General features: G+C 44.6%; 1 protein-coding gene across 5 annotated transcripts in view; it reads right to left on the bottom strand.

Moving 5' to 3' along the window:
* The window catches only part of LOC121540735 (ATP-dependent Clp protease ATP-binding subunit clpX-like, mitochondrial), a 36,636-nt gene that overhangs the window by 7,063 nt on the left and 6,233 nt on the right, over positions 1–23,340 (bottom strand). For 4 of the 5 annotated variants that reach the window (XM_041849791.2, XM_041849792.2, XM_041849790.2 and 1 more), the window contains exons 4-12: positions 21,888–22,005; positions 21,556–21,710; positions 20,990–21,146; positions 18,951–18,992; positions 13,398–13,574; positions 10,830–10,994; positions 9,478–9,566; positions 5,478–5,642; positions 4,199–4,498 (exon numbers count right to left, since the gene is read on the bottom strand). In XM_041849791.2, coding sequence (XP_041705725.1) covers positions 4,199–4,498; positions 5,478–5,642; positions 9,478–9,566; positions 10,830–10,994; positions 13,398–13,574; positions 18,951–18,992; positions 20,990–21,146; positions 21,556–21,710; positions 21,888–22,005 — 1,368 coding nt within the window. The remainder of the gene's footprint in view (positions 1–4,198; positions 4,499–5,477; positions 5,643–9,477; positions 9,567–10,829; positions 10,995–13,397; positions 13,575–18,950; positions 18,993–20,989; positions 21,147–21,555; positions 21,711–21,887; positions 22,006–23,340) is intronic. The other variant, XM_041849794.2, reaches the window with a different exon arrangement.

Genomic DNA, 23,340 nt, shown 5'->3' with positions numbered 1-23,340 from the left:
ACTACTACTACTACTACTACTACTACTACTACTAACTTATATTACTACTACTACTACTACTAACTTATATTACTACTACTATTACTTCAGTGTTATGAGGTATTTTTGTCAGATGTTACTATGTTATACTGAAGTATAATTACATTAAGTTTATGCAACGAGTCAATATTTGCAGTGTTGACCCTTCTTTTTCAAGACCTCTGCAATCCACCCTGGCATGCTGTCAATTAACTTCTGGGCCACATCCTGACTGATGGCAGCCCATTCTTGCATAATCAATGCTAGGAGTTTGTCAGAATTTGTGGGTTTTTGTTTGTCCACCCGCCTCTTGAGGATTGACCACAAATTCTCAATGGGATTAAGGTCTGGGGAGTTTCCTGGCCATGGACCCAAAATGTTGATGTTTTGTTCCCCGAGCCACTTAGTTATCACTTTTGCCTTATGGCAAGGTGCTCCATCATGCTGGAAAAGGCATTGTTCGTCACCAAACTCTTCTTGGATGGTTGGGAGAAGTTGCTCTCGGAGGATGTGTTGGTACCATTCTTTATTCATGGCTGTGTTCTTAGGCAAAATTGTGAGTGAGCCCACTCCCTTGGCTGAGAAGCAACCCACACATGAATGGTCTCAGGATGCTTTACTGTTGGCATGACACAGGACTGATGGTAGCGCTCACCTTGTCTTCTCCGGACAAGGTGTTTTCCAGATGCCCCAAACAATCGGAAAGGGGATTCATCAGAGAAAATGACTTTACCCCAGTCCTCAGCAGTCCAATCCCTGTACCTTTTGCAGAATATCAGTCTGTCCCTGATGTTTTTCCTGGAGAGAAGTGGCTTCTTTGCTGCCCTTCTTGACACCAGGCCATCCTCCAAAAGTCTTCGCCTCACTGTGCGTGCAGATGCACTCACACCTGCCTGCTGCCATTCCTGAGCAAGCTCTGCACTGGTGGTGCCCCGATCCTGCAGCTGAATCAACTTTAGGAGATGGTCCTGGCGCTTGCTGGACTTTCTTGGGCGCCCTGACGCCTTCTTCACAACAATTGAACCTCTCTCCTTGAAGTTCTTGATGATCCGATAAATGGTTGATTTAGGTGCAATCTTACTAGCAGCAATATCCTTGCCTGTGAAGCCCTTTTTGTGCAAAGCAATGATGACGGCACGTGTTTCCTTGCAGGTAACCATGGTTAACAGAGGAAGAACAATGATTTCAAGCACCACCCTCCTTTTAAAGCTTCCAGTCTGTTATTCTAACTCAATCAGCATGACAGAGTGATCTCCAGCCTTGTCCTCGTCAACACTCTCACCTGTGTTAACGAGAGAATCACTGACATGATGGCAGCTGGTCCTTTTGTGGCAGGGCTGAAATGCAGTGGAAATGTTTTTTTGGGGGATTAAGTTCATTTTCATGGCAAAGAGCGACTTTGCAATTAATTGCAATTCATCTGATCACTCTTCATGACATTCTGGAGTATATGGAAATTGGCATCATCAAAACTGAGGCAGCAGACTTTGTGAAAATTAGTATTTGTGTCATTCTCAAAACTTTTGACCACGACTGTACTAACTACTATAATACTATTATATATATATATATATATATACACACACACACACACTATTACTACTAACTTCTATTACTACTACCACCATCACGATTACTAACTAAACCTGCTACTACTACTACTACTACTACTGGTACTAATAACTACTACTTACTTCTATTATTACTACCTACTACTACTAAAACTACTACCACTACTACTATCTACTAATACCACTACTATTACTGACTACCACTACTACTATCTACTAATACCACTACTACTGCTACTATCCATTACCTCCTCCTTCTACTACTACTACTACTACTACTACTACTACTACTACTACTACTACTACTACTACTACTACTACTACTACTACTACTACTACTACTACTAACAACCTTGTCCATGCTGAACAGGGCCTGGTACTGGGGCACCACAGCATTAGTACCACTACTAACTACTACTACTACTACTACTAACTACTACCACCACCACCTACAGTGCATTCAGAAAGTATTCAGACCCCTTGACTTTTTACATATTTTGTTACGTTACAGCCTTATTCTAAAATTGATTAAATTATTTGTTTTTCCTCAATCTACACACAATACCCCATAATGACAAAGCGAAAACAGGTTATTTTTTGTGTGCAAATGTATTAGAAATAAGAAATGGAAATACCTTATTTGCATAAGTATTCAGACCCTTTGCTATGAGACTCGAAATTGAGCTCAGGTGCATCCTGTTTCCATTGATCATCCTTGAGATGTTTCTACAACTTCATTGGAGTCCACCTGTGGTCAATTCAATTGATTGGACATGATTTGGAAAGGCACACACCTGTCTATATATGGTCCCACAGTTGACAGTGCATGTCAGAGCAAAAACCAAACCATGAGGTCGAAGGAATTGTCCGTAGAGCTCCGAGACAGATTCTTAAATGGAAGAAGTTTGGAACCACCAAGACTCTTCCTAGAGCTGACCGCCCGGCCAAACTGAGCAATCGGGGGAGAAGGGCCTTGGTCAGGGAAGTGACCAAGAACCCGATGGTAACTCTGACAGAGCTCCAGAGTTCCTCTGTGGAGATGGGAGAAACTTCCAGAAGGACAACCATCTCAGCAGCACTCCACCAATCAGACCTTTATGGTAGAGTGGCCAGACGGAAGCCACTCCTCAGTAAAAGGCACATGACAGCCCACAGTTTGCCAAAAGGCACCTAAAGGACTCTCAGACCATGAGAAACAAGATTCTCTGGTCTGATGAAACCAAGATTGAACTCTTTGGCCTAAATGCCAAACATCACGTATGGAGGAAACCTGGCACCATCCCTACGGTGAAGCATGGAGGTGGCAGCATCATTCTGAGGGGATGTTTTTCAGCAGCAGGGACTGGGAGACTACTCAGGATCTAGGGAAAGATGAACGGAGCAAAGTACAGAGAGATCTTTGATGAAAACCTCCACCCTAAGCACACAGCCAAGATAACGCAGGAGAGGCTTCGGGACGAGTCTCTGAATGTCCTTGATTAGTCTGACTTAAACCCGATCTAACATCTCTGGAGAGACCTGAAAATAGCTGTGCAGCGACGCTCCGCATCCAACTTGAGAGGATCTGCAGAGAAGAATGGGAGAAACTACCCAAATACAGGTGTGCCAAGCTTGTAGCGTCATACCCAAGAAGACTCAAGGCTGTAATCACTGCCAAAGGTGCTTCAACAAAGTACTGAGTAAAGGGTCTGAATACTTATGTAAATGTGATAGTTTATTTTTAATATATTTGCAAACATTTCTAAAAACCTGTTTTTGCTTTGTCATTATGGGGTATTGTGCGTTGATTGATGAGTGAAAAAAAACAATGTAATCAATTTTAGAATAAGGCTGTAACGTAACAAAATGTGGAAAAAGTCAAGGGGTCTGAATACTTTCTGAATGCACTGCATATATCCACCAAACTTGACATTTTGCACTATGCATTCGGGCAGGTAGCGTTCTCTTGGCATCCACCAAACCCAGATTCGTCCGTCGGACTGCCAGATGGTGAAGCGTGATTCATCGCTCCAGAGAACGCGTTTCCACTGCTCCACAGTCCAATGGTGGCAAGCTTTTCACCACTCCAGCCGACGCTTGGCGTTGCGCATGGTGATCTTAGGCTTGTGTGCGTAAGATCCCGACGAACAGTTCTTGTGCTGACGTTGTTTCCAGAGGCAGTTTGGAACTCGGCAGTGAGTGTTGCAACCGAGGAAAGACAATTTTTGCGCGCTATGCGCTTCAGCACTCGCCGGTCCCGTTCTGTGAGCTTGTGTGTCCTATCACTCTGCGGCTGAGCCGTTGTTGCTCCTAGACGTTTCCACGTCACAATAACAGCACTTACAGTTGACCGGGGGCAGCTCTAGCAGGGCAGAAATTTGACAAACTGACGTGACAGTGCCACGTTGAAAGTCACTGAGCTCTTCAGTACGGGCCATTCTACTGCCAATGTTTATGGAGATTGCATGGCTGTGTGCTCGATTTTACACACCTGCCGAATCCACTAATTAGAAGGGGTGTCCAAATACTTTTGTAACGGTTGTGACAGTTATTTCCCTTTCCCTTTAGTTTAGTTTCATGACTGTCTTCATCCATAAAGTTATACAGCCTTAACTACTACTACTAATTACCTTGTCCATGCTGAACAGGGCCTGGTACTGGGGTATGACGGCGTTGCGCGGTTCTGTCAGGATGCGGACCAGCGTCTCTTCATCCAGACTGTGCAGAGGCACCACCACTGGCAGACGCCCCACGAACTCCGGGATCATCCCAAAATCAATGAGGTCCCGGGCCTCCACGAGCTTCAGCAGCCGGTCCTTCTCCTCCATCTCTGCCACCATGTCCGTCTGTTCACTGCTGTTAGCCTGGTCGGCCGCTGCCGCCGCACGGCGACCCTTACCCATGTTGGAGGGCGTCCCGAAGCCCAGGTACTAGAAGGAGGAGGAGAAGAGTATTAGTGGGCGTGATGAAGCTCAGGTACTAGAATAATATTAGTGGGCGTGATGAAGCTCAGGTACTAGAAGAATATTAGTGGGTGTGATGAAGCTCAGGTACTAGAATAATATTAGCAGGTGTGATGAAGCTCAGGTACTAGAATAATATTAGTGGGTGTGATGAAGCTCAGGTACTAGAATAATATTAGTGGGTGTGATGAAGCTCAGGTACTAGAATAATATTAGTGGGTGTGATGAAGCTCAGGTACTAGAATAATATTAGTGGGTGTGATGAAGCTCAGGTACTAGAATAATATTAGTGGGTGTGATGAAGCTCAGGTAATAGAATATTAGTGGGTGTGATGAAGCTCAGGTACTAGAATAATATTAGTGGGTGTGATGAAGCTCAGGTACTAGAATAATATTAGTGGGTGTGATGAAGCTCAGGTAATAGAATATTAGTGGGTGTGATGAAGCTCAGGTAATAGAATATTAGTGGGTGTGATGAAGCTCAGGTAATAGAATATTAGTGGGTGTGATGAAGCTCAGGTAATAGAATATTAGTGGGTGTGATGAAGCTCAGGTAATAGAATATTAGTGGGTGTGATGAAGCTCAGGTAATAGAATATTAGTGGGTGTGATGAAGCTCAGGTAATAGAATATTAGTGGGTGTGATGAAGCTCAGGTACTAGACAAAAGCACAGAGGGGTTGAGGGAAGGAGGGCTATGGAAAACGATAACATTAAAGCACTGAATAAATTAGACAGCCAAGCCTAGACATTCATGTTACATTCCTGAAATATATACATTAAAATGGACAAATACGTAAACTGCTCAGATTAAAGACACTCCCTGTTGACCAAGTATTTTATTTATTTTTATAGAACAGTGATTAGAGAAGAAATAATCAAAAGGACTACATCCTTTTTACAGGTCTGGGACGAGAGGGAAAATAATAATGATATTTCTTGCTCACCTTTTCATTCTTCCGTCTGCTAATGATTCTGTCGAGTCCGTTGAAGGCCCCTGACGCTACGAACAGGATGTTAGTGGTGTCCACCTGCACCGTCTCTCCTCTCAGCTTCCTGGAGTTCTTCTCTGGGACGTTCACTATCGTGCCCTCCAGGAGTTTGAGCAGACCCTACAAACAAACAAACAGTTGTCACTAACACTAATGCCTCCCATACCATATACAGTGCCTTCAGAAAGTATTCACACCCCTTGACTGTTTACACATTTTGATGTGGGATTAAAATGGATTTAATTGTATTTTTTTTTGTCAACTATCTACACAAAATACACTAATGTCAAAGTGGAAGACAAATTATATATATATTTTTTTATGAATGGAAAATAAAACACTAATATATCTTGATTAGATAAGTATTCAACCTTCTGAGTTAGTACATGTTAGAATCCCCTTTGGCAGTGATTACAGCTGTGAGTCTTTCTGGTTAAGTCTCTTTGCACATCTGGATTGTATTATATTTGCACATTATTCTTTAAAAAAATTCTCCAAGCTCTGTCAAGTTGGTTGTTAAATCATTACTAGACAGCCATTTTCAAGTTTTGCCATAGATTTTCAAGACGAAGTCAAAACTGTAACTAGGCCACTCAGGAACATTCAATGTCTTCTTGGTAACCAACTCCAGTGTAGATTTGGCCTTGTGTTTTAGGTTATTGTCCTGCTGAAAGGTACATTTGTCTCCCAGTGTCTTTGCAACGCCAGGGTTGTGGGTTTGATTCCCACGGGGGGCCAGTATGAAAATAAAAAAATAATGTATGCACTCACTAACTGTAAGTCGCTCTGGATAAGAGCGTCTGCTAAATGACTAAAATGTAAAAAATGTAAATGTGTCTGGTGGAAAGCAAACTGGACCAGGTTTTCCTCTAGGATTTTGCCAGTGCTTAGCTTAGCTCTATTCCGTGTCTTTTTATCCTAAAAAAAAAAAAACTCTCCAGTCCTTGCCGATGACAAGCATACTCATAACATGATGCAGCCACCTCCCTACTTGAAAATATGAACTGGTACTCAGTGATGTGTGGTGTTGGATTTGCCCCAAACATAACGCTTTGTATTCAGGACATAAAGTTAATTTCTTTGCCACATGTTTAGTGCCTTACTGCAAACAGGATGCATGTTTTGGAATATTTGTATTCCGTTATCTATGTTAGTATTGTGGAATAACTACAATATTGTTGATCCATCCTCAGTTCTCTCTTATCACAGCCATTAAACTGTGTAACTGTTTTAAATTCACAGTTCGTCTCATGGTGAAACCCCTGAGCGGTTTCCTTCCTCTCCGGCAACTGAGTTAGGAAGGGCACCTGTATCTTTGTAGTGACTGGGTGTATTGATACACCATCCAAAGTGTAATTAACATGCTCAAAGGGATATTCAATGTCTGCTTTAAAAAATGTTTTTACCCATCTACCAATAGGTGCCCTTCTTTGCGCGGCATTGGAAGACCTCCCTGGTGTGTGTGTTTGAATTTTTTATTAATTTGTAAACATTTCTAAAAACAGAATTCCAATTTGACATTATGGGGTATTTAGTGTAGATCAGTGACAACATCTCAATGTAATCCATTTTAAATTCAGGCTGTAACGTAACAATATGTGGACGATAAGGCTCTGTAAATCACATAGGAGCCTGAGAACAGCAGGTATCACCTTATGATGTACAATGTTTTCCCAGAGGATAGCACTTAAATTCATTAAAACAGAGAGAGAGAGAAAGAGAGGCAGAGAGAGAGAGGGGGTGGGGGGAGAGGCGGGAGAGAGGGAGAGAGACGGGGAGAGAGGGGTGGGGAGTGAATCCTTTCTGAAGCCACTGTATAACATTCGGTCAACAACAAGGTGGTAGGACATTTACGTTTACATTTTAGTCATTTAGCAGACGCTCTTATCCAGAGCGACTTACAGGAGCAATTAGGGCTAAGTGCCTTGCTCAAGGGCACATCGACAGATTTTTCACCTAGTCGGCTCGGGGATTAGAACCAGCGACCTTTCGGTTACTGGCACAACGCTCTTAACCACTAAGCTACCTGCCGCCCTACAAATATACATTGACATCAAGGACCCTGGCTGGGAGGTTGAAAACTAACACCACCCAACCATAACATTGAACTGCAGTAGCTAAACTCAGCAAAAACAAAGATAATTTGTACAAATCCAAATAACTTCACAGATTTTCATCGTAAAGGATTTAAACACTGTTTCCTATGCTTGTTCAATGAACCATAAACAATTAATGAACATGCACCTGTGGAACGGTCGTTAAGACACTAACAGCTTACAGACGGTAGGCAATTAAGGTCACAGTTATGAAAACTTAGGACACTAAAAGAGGCCTTTCTACTGACTCTGAAAAACACCAAAAGAAAGATGCCCAGGGTCCCTGCTCATCTGCGTGAACGTGCCTTAGGCATGCTGCAAGGAGGCATGAGGACTGCAGATGTGGCCAGGGCAATAAACTGCAATGTCCATACTGTGAGACGCCTAAGACAGCGCTACAGGGAGACAGGACGGACAGCTGATCGTCCTCGCAGTGGCAGACCACGTGTAACAACACCTACACAGGATCGGTACATCCGAACATCACACCTGCGGGACAGGTACAGGATGGCAACAACAACTGCTCAAGTTACACCAGGAACGCACAATCCCTCCATCACTGCTCAGACTGTCCGCAAAAGGCTGAGAGAGGCTGGACTGAGGGCTTGTAGGCCTGTTGTAAGGCAGGTCCTCACCAGACATCACCGGCAACAACGTCGCCTATGGGCACAAACCCACCGTCGCTGGACCAGACAGGACTGGCAAAAAGTGCTCTTCACTGACGAGTTGTGGTTTTGTCTCACCAGGGGTGATGGTCGGATTCACGTTTATCGTCGAAGGAATTAACGTTACACCAAGGCCTGTACTCCGGAGCGGGATCGATTTGGAGGTGGAGGGTCCGTCATCGTCTGGGGCGGTGTGTCAGAGCATCATCGGACTGAGCTTGTCATTGCAGGCAATCTCAACGCTGTGCGTTACAGGGAAGACATCCTCCTCCCTCATGTGGTACCCTTCCTGCAGGCTCATCCTGACATGACCCTCCAGCATGACAATGCCACCAGCCATACTGCTCGTTCTGTGCGTGATTTCCACAAGACAGGAATGTCAGTGTTCTGCCATGGCCAGCGAAGAGCCCGGATCTCAAACCCATTGAGCACGTCTGGGACCTGTTGGATCGGAGGGTGAGGGCTAGGGCCATTCCCCCCAGAAATGTCAGGGAACTTGCAGGTGCCTTGGTGGAAGAGTGGGGTAACATCTCACAGCAAGAACTGGCAAATCTGGTGCAGTCCATGAGGAGGAGATGCACTGCAGTACTTAATGCAGCTGGTGGCCACACCAGATACTGACTGTTACTTTTGATTTTGACCCCCCCCTTTGTTCAGGGACACATTATTCAATTTCTGTTAGTCACATGTCTGTGGAACTTGTTCAGTTTATGTCTCAGTTGTTGAATCTTGTTATGTTCATACAAATATTTACACACATATGAAAAATGTATGCACTCACTTAACTGTAAGTCGCTCTGGATAAGAGCGTCTGCCTAATGACTAAAATGTAAAAATGTAAATGTTAAGTTTGCTGAAAATAAACGCAGTTGACAGTGAGAGGACGTTTCTTTTGTTGCTGAGTTTATTCATATATGCCAATAGGACTTGGTATATAATGTTTGCGATGTGCTGTAAGTCAGATACGTGAATATCTGTATGCTGGCACGTTGCATTACACAGAAAGACTTTCCTAATGGATCCAAATAAAGTATAATCCTTAGAGGTATGTAGAGGACGGCAGGGCAGGTGTTTGATCATTAACTGAAGTATCATCATTAGAGGTATGTAGTGTCAAGGATAGTGTTGAATACCTCCCTCTACACACACTAGAGGTATCTAGTAGACCTGTGGACAGTGTAGAACAGTACTGACCTGTTGTACTCCCTCTCCTCCTACGTCTCTGAGCTGGTGGATCCCGGGAACACTGCCGATCTTGTCCACCTCATCCAGAAACACTATGCCTATTGCACAGGGAAACCATGGAATAAAATTCAACTTTATCGTCCAATGGGAATATCGTCCAATGGGAATCAGAAGTGGGTATTTTTGCCGTCCTAGGTTATTCCCAACCCTTCTCTATACATTACACACACACACACACACACACACACACACACACACACACACACACGACACAGACACAGACACACACACAGAGACAGACACACAGAGACAGACAGACAGACAGACAGACACAGACAGACAGACAGACAGACACACAGTACAAGAGGCAGGAAGCAGCACAGGGTCAGCTGCGGAACAACACCCGTGGAGCAGGTTAGCTCAGTAAAAAGTGTAGTTGTGATGTTCGGATTAAAGAGCTTTTTGCAGTTTTTACTGTATCAAAAGAGCAAAATGAGCGGTTAGAGAGACGAGCTAGTAACCGGAGAGTTGCCTGTTCGAATCCCGGGTCTGACGGGCAAGAATCTGGCGGGAAGTGAGCTGGCAACCGGAGGGTTGTTGGTATCAACTCCTAGATGCCATTACCTGCCGTTGTGCCCCTTGAGCAAGACACTTAACCCGTCACAACAACTGCTCCACGGGCGCCCAGTAACTCTCCAACCTGTATATGTGTGTCTTTTGGAGGGGTAGGGACAAAACCGTATATTGTACAAAAGGGGCTTCTGTAATTAGGATAACAATTGCAGAACACAGTCCAAATGTAGTTCCATTTTCATCATACTAGTGTTTACAAAACAGAGGTCTTTTAAAGAGATTCTCCGGTACTTTTATATACTTTTTAGCCAGCATATCTGAAAGTAGCCAAAAGTAGTCCCCGAAAACTGCGTACTATGTCACATATATGCAGATATGTGCACCACGTCATTTCCCTCTCTGCTGTGTCCACTGAGCCGTTGGGCCCGCCCTGCAACCTCATTGGATAACGCTGGGCAGGTCTCTTGCTAGCTGTCACTCAAATGCGAGGGGCTGAAGCTCATTGGTTAGAACTCGAATTGCTAGGGGGCTGGCCCACACGGGGGGGGGGGATGTAGGGAAAATGGCACGGCACATCTTCAAGAATACAGTCGCTTTTAAACTAGGGATTAGGGGGCTAATTGAGGTAAGACAGTACGTTTATCTATGAGCTACACATTGACACATCCAGCCCAAAGCGAAATGTTTAAAAAAATATTTAAAAAATATTTTCTTAGTCACCATAGTACCGGAGCATGTCTTTAAACAGTCCTAAAGAATCAGAAAACAAGAGTTTGTGATTCACCCACCTTGCTGTGCTTTATCCACAGAGTAGTTGGCATCCTGCAGCAGCTTAGCGATAACAGACTCGATGTCCTCCCCCACATAGCCAGCCTGGGTCAGGGTGGTACAATCACAGATGGCGAAGGGTACATCTAGACACTTGGCCAGGGTCTGAGCCAACAATGTCTTTCCTGGGAAATGATAGTAGAGAATATGTGTAAGGACAGTAAGGATGTATTTCACAGCTGTTTGTTTGTTTGTAAATCATGGGTCTGACACAATGCATGTATTCTTTTTCTTATTTTCCTTAACCCATGTCAATAAAGTTTTAAATATTCTAACATCTTATGAATAACAGGCAGATGTATAATGACACAGAACGGAACACTCATTACAAAAAAACATTTCCAGCCAATCAGAATGAGTTCTTCCCTAAAAAAGGGCTTTATTACACAGACTGAAATACTCCTCGGTTTCATCAGCTGTCCAGGTAGGCTGGTCTCAGATGATCCCGCAGGTGAAGAAGCCGGATGTGGGGGTCCTGGGCTGGTGTGGTTACACGTGGTCTGCAGTTGTGAGGCCGGTTGGACGTACTGCCAAATTCTCTAAAACGACGTTGGAGGCGGCTTATGGTAGAGAAATGAACATTCAATTCTCTGGCAACAGTTCTAGTGGACATTCCTGCAGTCAGCATTCCAATTGCGCACTCCCTCAAAACTTGAGACATCTGTGGCATTGTGTTGTGACACAAAACTGCACATTTTAGAGTGGCCTTTTATTGTCCACAGCACAAGGTGCACCTGTGTAATGATCATGCTGTTTAATCAGCTTCTTGATATGCCACACCTGTCAGGTGGATGGATTATCTTGGCACAGGAGAAATGCTCACTAACAGGGATGTAAACAAATTTGTGCACAACATTTTAGAGAAATACGATTTTTGTGCGTATGGAATATTTCTGGGATCTTTTATTTCAGCTCATGAAACATTGGACCAACACTTTACATGTTGCATTTATATTTTTGTTCAGTGTAGTATATATATATATATTCAACCACAAAGGTGTACTAATGAGCTATAGGAGAGAAAAAAAATGAATCACAATAAAGGACTACTGAAATAATAGTATTATTTAATATTATTTCAGTGTACATAAGGGAAGGGCAGGTTAAACTAAAAACATGCCAGCCAGACAAGCCAGTGTATGAATCAAACATATTTGCATATGAATGGAGTGGAAATTAGCGGACTTTGTGATCTGTAAGGTATGATCTGTAAGGTATGATCTGTAAGGTATGATCTGTAAGGTATGTAACATTAATGTGTCAAGCAGATTTACACGTCTTCTTGCAAACGTCCTGCCTGGTTGGCCCTGTCCGGGGGTATCGTCGGTCGTGGCCACAGTGTCCCCCGACTCCCCCTGTCTCAGCACTTAACTTGACAGGAATTGTAGAAAATATACATTCATAACGCTGACTTCTATTCTACATTTGTGGGTATCTATGCTGCAATAGTCTATGTGCCGGGGGGCTAGGGTCAGTCTGTTATATCTGGTGTTATTCTCCTGTCTTATCCGGTGTCCTGTGTGATCTTAGGTATGCTCCCTCTCTCCCTCCCCTCCCTGAGGACCTGAGCCCTAGGACCATGCCTCAGGACTACCTGGCCTGATGACTCCTTGCTGTCCCCAGTCCACCTGGTCGTGCTGCTGCTCCAGTTTCAACTCTTCTGCCTGCGGCTATGGAACCCTGACCTGTTCACCGGACGTGCTACCTTGTCCCAGACCTGCTGTTTTCAACTCTCTCTCTCTCTCCTGCACCTGCTGTCTCGACCTCTGAATGCTTGGCTATGAAAAACAAACTGACATTTACTCCTGAACATCTTGAAGAACAATCTGGCCTTAATGGCCATGTACTCTTATAATCTCCACCCAGTACAGCCAGAAGAGGACTGGTCACCCCTCAGAGCCTGGTTCCTCTCTAGGTTTCTTCCTGGGTTCCTGCCTTTCTAGGGAGTTGTTCCTAGCCACCGTGCTTCTACATCTGCATTTGCTGCTGTTTGGGGTTTTAGGCCGGATTTCTGTATAAGCAATTTGTGACAACTGCTGATGTAAAAAGGGCTTTATAAATAAATGTGATTGATTGACTGATTGATCCAAAAGTAGTTTGAAGTAATGTTTTCATCTTATTAGCTAAACAAAACTTGTATAAACAGCAAAATTGTCATGGAAATCAGCTTTGTTTGCATATCAGGGATGAAAAGAATGTAATTTAGGCTGTAATGATCTCCACAATTCGACACATTAGGTCATCACACCGTTGATATAGCAACGGACACTAATAGTTTATCGAATCCTGTTGTAACATGGGGGGACGACACCATTTTGCATGACAGGCCCCCCAACCAAATCTCGCTTAGGGCCCCCAAAATGCTGAACACTGCCCTGTCTGCAACTAATATAAATGGTATCAAAAAAGAATTAGAAGTGCCTTGGCTTTGTGTCCTAAGGATATTGAAGGTACGAGCCACAACGTACTTTGTTCTTCTCACACTGATGCCAGACTGGTTTGATGACGTCACTTAGTAGTTTACTAACCTGATCCGGTAGGGCCTAGCAACACGATGTTGCTCTTCTCCAGTTTGATGTCGGTGTGGGTGGAGTCTAACACGTCCCCGCCCCTCCTCTCCTGAGGAGCCTGCTGAGTGGCCTGCTGCTGCATGGAGGCCCCCAGAGCGTTGCCATGGGGACTGATCCCTGCTATCTGAAGGAGTTCTATAACGACAAACGTAAACAAACAGTCGTATTGTATATTTGGGTTCAGATTTGGCAGCAGGACAGTTGTGAATTCTAGCCTGGTGCCAGATCGGTTTGTGCTCTTGTCAATTGTCAACTCCATTGCCGTCCTTGTCAAGCTTGTTTGGCATGACTGATTCCATAAGGAGTTGGTGAGCGGGCAGAAACAGACTGCCACCCAGGCTAGGGGAATCCATTTTGGGTCAACGTTTCCCATCTCTCATGGCAATGACCAGACGCTAAAACGTAACTTTTCTGAACAGGATATGCAATGTTGGCCTACTCTCTGTGATCTGGCAACTTGAGTTGTATTACAAGTTTGTAATGTATTCATTCATTGTGCTTTAATGTATAACAAGTTTGTGTCTCGTGTTTTGAGTTTTCCAGGCATGATATTGCATAATCCAGGCTCTTTAGTTATATATATATATATATATATTTCACCTTTATTTAACCAGGTAAGCCAGTTGAGAACAAGTTCAATAAGTTCATTAAATGTGAAGTATCAGTCAGTATCTGTGGGGCTGCCTGTTGCATCGCAGCAATAGGTCCAAGTTCAATCTAAAAATACATGTGCCCTGCTTTGCTCAACTCAACTGGGAGCCAGTATGTTACCGAATAAAGAAAAGCAGACCTGGGTTCAAATAGTATTCAAAATAATTTCAAATACTTTATATGGGCTTGATTGGGCTTCCCTGGCGCAATGGAACCAATAGAATAGTCGTAAAACTGTAAACCCCGCCCATCTCGCACTCCAGGCAGGCTAAAGCAAACGCTCAAAGTATTTGAAAGACTTCGAATTGCTTTTGAACCCAGGTGTGAATGAGGAGAGCAGGGCTGAAGGCTGGGATAGATAGCAAGGCTACAAATGTATTGTCTGGGTCATTGGGACAACTTGTGTCCAGCATGGTGCTATATCTGTCCAGCATGGTGCTATATCTGTCCAGCATGGTGCTATATCTGTCCAGCATGGTGCTATATCTGTCCAGTATGGCGCTATATCTGTCCAGCATGGCGCTTTATCTGTCCAGCATGGCGCTATATCTGTCCAGCATGGCGCTATATCTGTCCAGCATGGTGCTTTATCTGTCCAGCATGGTGCTTTATCTGTCCAGCATGGCGCTTTATCTGTCCAGCATGGCGCTTTATCTGTCCAGCATGGCGCTATATCTGTCCAGCATGGCGCTATATCTGTCCAGCATGGCGCTATATCTGTCCAGCATGGCGCTATATCTGTCCAGCATGGCGCTATATCTGTCCAGCATGGCGCTATATCTGTCCAGCATGGCGCTTTATCTGTCCAGCATGGTGCTATATCTGTCCAGCATGGCACTTTATCTGTCCAGCATGGTGCTATATCTGTCCAGCATGGTGCTATATCTGTCCAGCATGGTGCTTTATCTGTCCAGCATGGTGCTATATCTGTCCAGCATGGTGCTATATCTGTCCAGCATGGTGCTATATCTGTCCAGCATGGTGCTTTATCTGTCCAGCATGGTGCTTTATCTGTCCAGCATGGCGCTATATCTGTCCAGCATGGTGCTTTATCTGTCCAGCATGGTGCTTTATCTGTCCAGCATGGTGCTATATCTGTCCAGCATGGTGCTATATCTGTCCAGCATGGTGCTATATCTGTCCAGCATGGTGCTATATCTGTCCAGCATGGCGCTATATCTGTCCAGCATGGTGCTATATCTGTCCAGCATGGTGCTTTATCTGTCCAGCATGGTGCTATATCTGTCCAGCATGGTGCTATATCTGTCCAGCATGGTGCTATATCTGTCCAGCATGGTGCTATATCTGTCCAGCATGGTGCTATATCTGTCCAGCATGGTGCTTTATCTGTCCAGCATGGCGACTAGCTACACCGAGTTCACAACGTGCACACAGATTATTTATTACTAGGGCTGGGAATTTCCAGGGACCTCAGGACACCATATTACCACCATACCATATTACCACCATACTGAGGGACCTCACGACACAATATTACCACCACACAGGGACCTCACGACACAATATTACCACCATACTGAGGGACCTCACGACACAATATTACCACAACACAGGGACCTCACCATACCATATTACCACCACACAGGGACCTCACGACACAATATTACCACCACACAGGGACCTCACGACACAATATTACCACCACACAGGGACCTCACGACACAATATTACCACCACACAGGGACCTCACGACACAATATTACCACCACACAGGGACCTCACGACACAATATTACCACCATACTGAGGGACCTCACGACACAATATTACCACCATACTGAGGGACCTCACGACACAATATTACCACCACACAGGGACCTCACGACACAATATTACCACCACACAGGGACCTCACGACACAATATTACCACCACACAGGGACCTCACGACACAATATTACCACCATACTGAGGGACCTCACGACACAATATTACCACCACACAGGGACCTCACGACACAATATTACCACCACACAGGGACCTCACGACACAATATTACCACCATACTGAGGGACCTCACGACACAGTATTACCACCATACTGAGGGACCTCACGACACAATATTACCACCATACTGAGGGACCTCACGACACAATATTACCACCATACTGAGGGACCTCACGACACAATATTACCACCATACTGAGGGACCTCACGACACAATATTACCACCATACTGAGGGACCTCACGACACAATATTACCACCATACTGAGGGACCTCACGACACAATATTACCACCATACTGAGGGACCTCAGGACACCATATTACCACCATACTGAGGGACCTCACCATACCATATTACCACCATACTGAGGGACCTCACGACACAATATTACCACCACACAGGGACCTCACCATACCATATTACCACCATACTGAGGGACCTCACGACACAATATTACCACCACACAGGGACCTCACCATACCATATTATCACCACACAGAGGGACCTCACGACACAATATTACCACCATACTGAGGGACCTCACGACACAATATTACCACCATACTGAGGGACCTCACGACACAATATTACCACCATACTGAGGGACCTCACGACACAATATTACCACCATACTGAGGGACCTCACGACACAATATTACCACCATACTGAGGGACCTCACCATACCATATTACCACCATACTGAGGGACCTCACGACACAATATTACCACCATACTGAGGGACCTCACGACACAATATTACCACCATACTGAGGGACCTCACGACACAATATTACCACCATACTGAGGGACCTCACGACACAATATTACCACCATACTGAGGGACCTCACGACACAATATTACCACCATACTGAGGGACCTCACGACACAATATTACCACCATACTGAGGGACCTCACCATACCATAATATCACAACACAGGGACCTCACGACACAATATTACCACCATACTGAGGGACCTCACCATACCATAATATCACCACACAGGGACCTCACCATACCATAATATCACAACACAGGGACCTCACGACACAATATTACCACCATACTGAGGGACCTCACCATACCATAATATCACAACACATGGACCTCACCATACCATATTATCACCATACAGAGGGACCTCACCATACCATAATATCACCACACAGGGACCTCACCATACCATAATATCACCACACAGGGACCTCACCATACCATATTATCACCACACAGGGACCTCACCATACCATAATATCACCATACCATATTATCACCATACCATAACACAGGGACCTCACCATACCATAATATCACCACACAGGGACCTCACCATACCATATTATCACCACACAGGGACCTCACCATACCATATTATCACCATACCATAATATCACAACACAGGGACCTCACCATACCATATTATCACCACACAGGGACCTCACCATACCATATTATCACCATACTGAGGGACCTCACCATACCATATTATCACAACACAGGGACCTCACCATACCATATTATCACCATACTGAGGGACCTCACCATACCATAATATCACAACACAGGGACCTCACCATACCATATTATCACCATACAGAGGGACCTCACCATACCATATTATCACCATACCATATTATCACAACACAGGGACCTCACCATACCATATTATCACCATACAGAGGGACCTCACCATACCATATAATATCACCATACCATAATATCACAACACAGGGACCTCACCATACCATAATATCACAACACAGGGACCTCACCATACCATATTATCACCATACTGAGGGACCTCACCATACCATATTATCACCACACAGGGACCTCACCATACCATATTATCACCATACTGAGGGACCTCACCATACCATATTATCACCATACTGAGGGACCTCACCATACCATAATATCACAACACAGGGACCTCACCATACCATATTATCACCATACCATAATATCACAACACAGGGACCTCACCATACCATAATATCACCACACAGGGACCTCACCATACCATAATATCACCATACTGAGGGACCTCACCATACCATAATATCACCACACAGGGACCTCACCATACCATAATATCACCACACAGGGACCTCACCATACCATAATATCACCACACAGGGACCTCACCATACCATAATATCACCATACCATATTATCACAACACAGGGACCTCACCATACCATATTATCACCATACTGAGGGACCTCACCATACCATAATATCACCACACAGGGACCTCACCATACCATAATATCACCACACAGGGACCTCACCATACCATAATATCACCGTACGATATTATTACCATACACCATTCTCACGATTCTATATGTATTGCGATTCGACACTGTGATTTTTATTGAGATTCGATGTTCCAAACATATTGCTGGTGCGGAGGGACGAGGGAGAGCCATGAGAAAACGGGTTTTTATTCAGTCAAAGTGTTGAAAAATGATTGGCTCCCTATTTAAAAAGATTGAGAATAAAAATAGTTGTTTTTGGTGCAGGTACAGCCAATTAGCGCAAAAATAATATTGCGATATTGTCAAAACGATAAGATACAGTATATCAAACATAATATCCCAATATGTAACTATCGATTTTTTCACCATGACTATTTATTACCTTAAAATCATAAGGGTAAATCATTTACAAAATACTTAATCTAACAACCCCTAAAAACGCTAAGTCATCGACAATAAGATACTATAAGTTTGTCTGTAAACTTTGGCATTTGTGCAATTCTTGAAAATAAAAAAATATATATATTCAAAACAGAATGCTCCAATCAAAAAAAAAAAAAGTGACGTGTTTAAAATAGCCAATGATATGGAGACAGCTACGTAAGGAGGACCAATCAAATCACTTACTTGTGAATCTGTACTCATCCTCCCGTCTTCTGGTCTCTAGCTCTACAGAGAGGATGAGATCATCATCATTATCACTACAGGCCTGTAAGAGAGTTTCAGATTCCACTGTTGTTTAAAAAAAAAATCATTATCACCCTGTTATCGTCTCGTTAGATCCATTATCATCATCCATTTAAAGATGATGAGTGTGGGTGCAAAAGTAAATCATTGAACAAATGCCAAATGATACAGACGAGAGCACATTGAGGAGACTGATCAGGTGTTTCAGCACATTTTAGAAACCGTGGTTGGTTCTTTGTTCATAATGAAAGCATAACAATGTTGCCTAATGAAATTCTACTATTCTGAATCAAGCAAACTTAAATTTGTCCGGTCGACGTTTTCTGGAAACTGATTTACTCTTTCTAACTAACAGTAGACTGTACTGACCTCGTGGTGTGAGCGAGGCCTGTTTCTAACTAACAGTAGACTGTACGTCTGACCTCGTGGTGTGAGTGAGGCCTGTTTCTAACTAACAGTAGACTGTACTGACCTCGTGGTGTGAGCGAGGCCTGTTTCTAACTAACAGTAGACTGTACTGACCTCGTGGTGTGAGCGAGGCCTGTTTCTAACTAACAGTAGACTGTACTGACCTCGTGGTGTGAGCGAGGCCTGTTTCTAACTAACAGTAGACTGTACTGACCTCGTGATGTGAGCGAGGCCTGTTTCTAACTAACAGTAGACTGTACTGACCTCGTGGTGTGAGCGAGGCCTGTTTCTAACTAACAGTAGACTGTACTGACCTCGTGGTGTGAGCGAGGCCTGTTTCTAACTAACAGTAGACTGTACTGACCTCGTGGTGTGAGCGAGGCCTGTTTCTAACTAACAGTAGACTGTACTGACCTCGTGGTGTGAGCGAGGCCTGTTTCTAACTAACAGTAGACTGTACTGACCTCGTGGTGTGAGCGAGGCCTGTTTCTAACTAACAGTAGACTGTACTGACCTCGTGGTGTGAGCGAGGCCTGTTTCTAACTAACAGTAGACTGTACTGACCTCATGATGTGAGCGAGGCCTGTTTCTAACTAACAGTAGACTGTACTGACCTCGTGGTGTGAGCGAGGCCTGTTTCTAACTAACAGTAGACTGTACTACTGACCTCGTGGTGTGAGCGAGGCCTGTTTCTAACTAACAGTAGACTGTACTGACCTCGTGGTGTGAGCGAGGCCTGTTTCTAACTAACAGTAGACTGTACTGACCTCGTGGTGTGAGCGAGGCCTGTTTCTAACTAACAGTAGACTGTACTGACCTCGTGGTGTGAGCGAGGCCTGTTTCTAACTAACAGTAGACTGTACTGACCTCGTGGTGTGAGGCCTGTTTCTAACTAACAGTAGACTGTACTGACCTCGTGGTGTGAGGCCTGTTTCTAAATAACAGTAGACTGTACTGACCTCGTGGTGTGAGCGAGGCCGGTTTCTAACTAACAGTAGACTGTACTACTGACCTCGTGGTGTGAGCGAGGCCTGTTTCTAACTAACAGTAGACTGTACTACTGACCTCGTGGTGTGAGCGAGGCCTGTTTCTAACTAACAGTAGACTGTACTACTGACCTCGTGGTGTGAGCGAGGCCTGTTTCTAACTAACAGTAGACTGTACTGACCTCGTGGTGTGAGCGAGGCCTGTTTCTAACTAACAGTAGACTGTACTGACCTCGTGGTGTGAGCGAGGCCTGTTTCTAACTAACAGTAGACTGTACTACTGACCTCGTGGTGTGAGCGAGGCCTGTTTCTAACTAACAGTAGACTGTACTGACCTCATTATGTGAGCGAGGCCTGTTTCTAACTAACAGTAGACTGTACTGACCTCGTGGTGTGAGCGAGGCCTGTTTCTAACTAACAGTAGACTGTACTGACCTCGTGGTGTGAGCGAGGCCTGTTTCTAACTAACAGTAGACTGTACTGACCTCGTGGTGTGAGCGAGGCCTGTTTCTAACTAACAGTAGACTGTACTGACCTCGTGGTGTGAGCGAGGCCTGTTTCTAACTAACAGTAGACTGTACTGACCTCGTGGTGTGAGCGAGGCCTGTTTATCCACCTCCACCTGTCTGCTCCCAGCAGGGATGTTGTTGTGGATCCTCTTGTAGTGATTATACACAGCCACCGCCAGCACCTTCTTAGCATAGGACTGACCCACTACGTACTTGTCCAGGTAGGCATAGATCTGGAAGACAGGTTCATTGACTAGAAGACAATATCACGTGGTCATACTTGCTCTTCATGACAAGTCTAACAATACATGAACTGTTTCATAATGCATTATAAACTGGGTGGTTAGAGCCCTGAATGCTGATTGGCTGACAGCCATGGTATATCAGACCGTATACCACGGGTATGACAAAACATGTATTTTTACTGCTGTGGTATATGTCTAATAAAGGCACTCCGCGTTGTGTCTAAGAACAGCCCTTAGCCGTAGTATGTTGGCCACATACCACACCTCCTCGGGCCTTATTGCTTCATTATAGCACCAGATATAGCTGCAGCATTACCATAGTAATTCCTGTTTGAAGATAACCATCACATCATAGAAACTAGAACCAGTTCTTGTTTATTGTCATTGGTGCTCGTACCTTTTTGGGTGGCGGGGGAGGTTTCTGTACGAAGGCCATTTTGACAGCCTCAGCGGGCGACTCTGGTTCTTTATTCAGACCCTTCTTAGAGTCTGTCTCAGAGAGCACCACGAAGAAGTGATGGCATTTCTCACACTTCACAAAACGTGTTGACGCTGAAAAGAAACAAACAAAAAAGGGGAGGATATTGAAATGTTTCTTTATCGGTTTCTGATTTAATAAAATAGTAGTGACTGTGTGACAAGTCAAATCATTTATACGGCTGCTTTTTCTACAACTGGGAGTCTTTAGAAAACACAGCCTAGGTGAATTGAGTATCTTTAGGTCCTCACATACAAAGGTCTCCACATGTGTGCACGGGTCTCCACATTTGGGACAGTGCAGCTGGTTACCCCCCTTCCCTGATCCACCAGAAGAGCCCGACAGTCTCTTTCTTTCACCGAGGTTCTTCTGCATTATGATGGACACAATAGAGGCATTCTATCATTAATGAAACACAGCAGAAAAACATCATGTAGCCACAGACAGGAGGAAGCTTGTTTCTATGTACAGTAGCTATCACTTATTGAAACCACTGGGCTTATTGCATGTATTACACTGGCTCTGTGCACTCTCACACACACTACACTGACTCTCCCACACACTACACTGACTCTCCCACACACTACACTGACTCTCCAACACACTACACTGACTCTCCCACACACTACACTGACTCGCCCACACACTACACTGACTCTCCCACACACTACACTGACTATCCCACACACTACACTGATTCTCCAACACACTACACTGACTCTCCAACACACTACCCTGACTCTCCAACACACTACCCTGACTCTCCAACACACTACCCTGACTCTACAACACACTACCCTGACTCTCCAACACACTACCCTGACTCTCCAACACACTACCCTGACTCTACAACACACTACCCTGACTCTCCCACACACTAACCTGACTCTCCCACACACTAACCTGACTCTCCAACACACTACACTGACTCGCCAACACACTACACTGACTCTCCAACACACTACACTGACTCTCCAACACACTACACTGACTCGCCAACACACTACACTGACTCTCCAACACACTACACTGACTCTCCCACACACTACACTGACTCTCCCACACACTACAATGACTCTCCCACACACTACACTGACTCTCCCACACACTACACTGACTCTCCCACACACTAACCTGACTCTCCCACACACTAACCTGACTCTCCAACACACTACACTGACTCTACAACACACTAACCTGACTCTACACTGACTCTACAACACACTAGCCTGACTCTACAACACACTAACCTGACTCTACAACACTCGAACACACTAACCTGACTCTCCAACACACTAACCTGACTCTCCAACACACTACACTGACTCTCCCACACACTAACCTGACTCTCCAACACACTACACTGACTCTCCCACACACTACACTGACTCTCCCACACACTAACCTGACTCTCCAACAACCTACACTGACTCTCCAACACTACACTGACTCCAACACACTAACCTGACTCTCCAACACACTAACCTGACTCTCCAACACACTACACTGACTCTCCAACACACTACCCTGACTCTCCAACACACTACCCTGACTCTCCAACACACTACACTGACTCTCCAACACACTAACCTGACTCTCCAACATACTACACTGACTCTCCAACACACTAACCTGACTCTCCCACACACTACACTGACTCTTCAACACACTACACTGACTCTCCAACACACTACACTGACTCTC

Source organism: Coregonus clupeaformis, chromosome 26 (genome assembly GCF_020615455.1).
Source record: "Coregonus clupeaformis isolate EN_2021a chromosome 26, ASM2061545v1, whole genome shotgun sequence".
NCBI lineage: Eukaryota > Metazoa > Chordata > Actinopteri > Salmoniformes > Salmonidae > Coregonus > Coregonus clupeaformis.
Note: the sequence above shows the minus strand (reverse complement) of the source record. Positions and strands in the feature narration are given on the sequence as shown.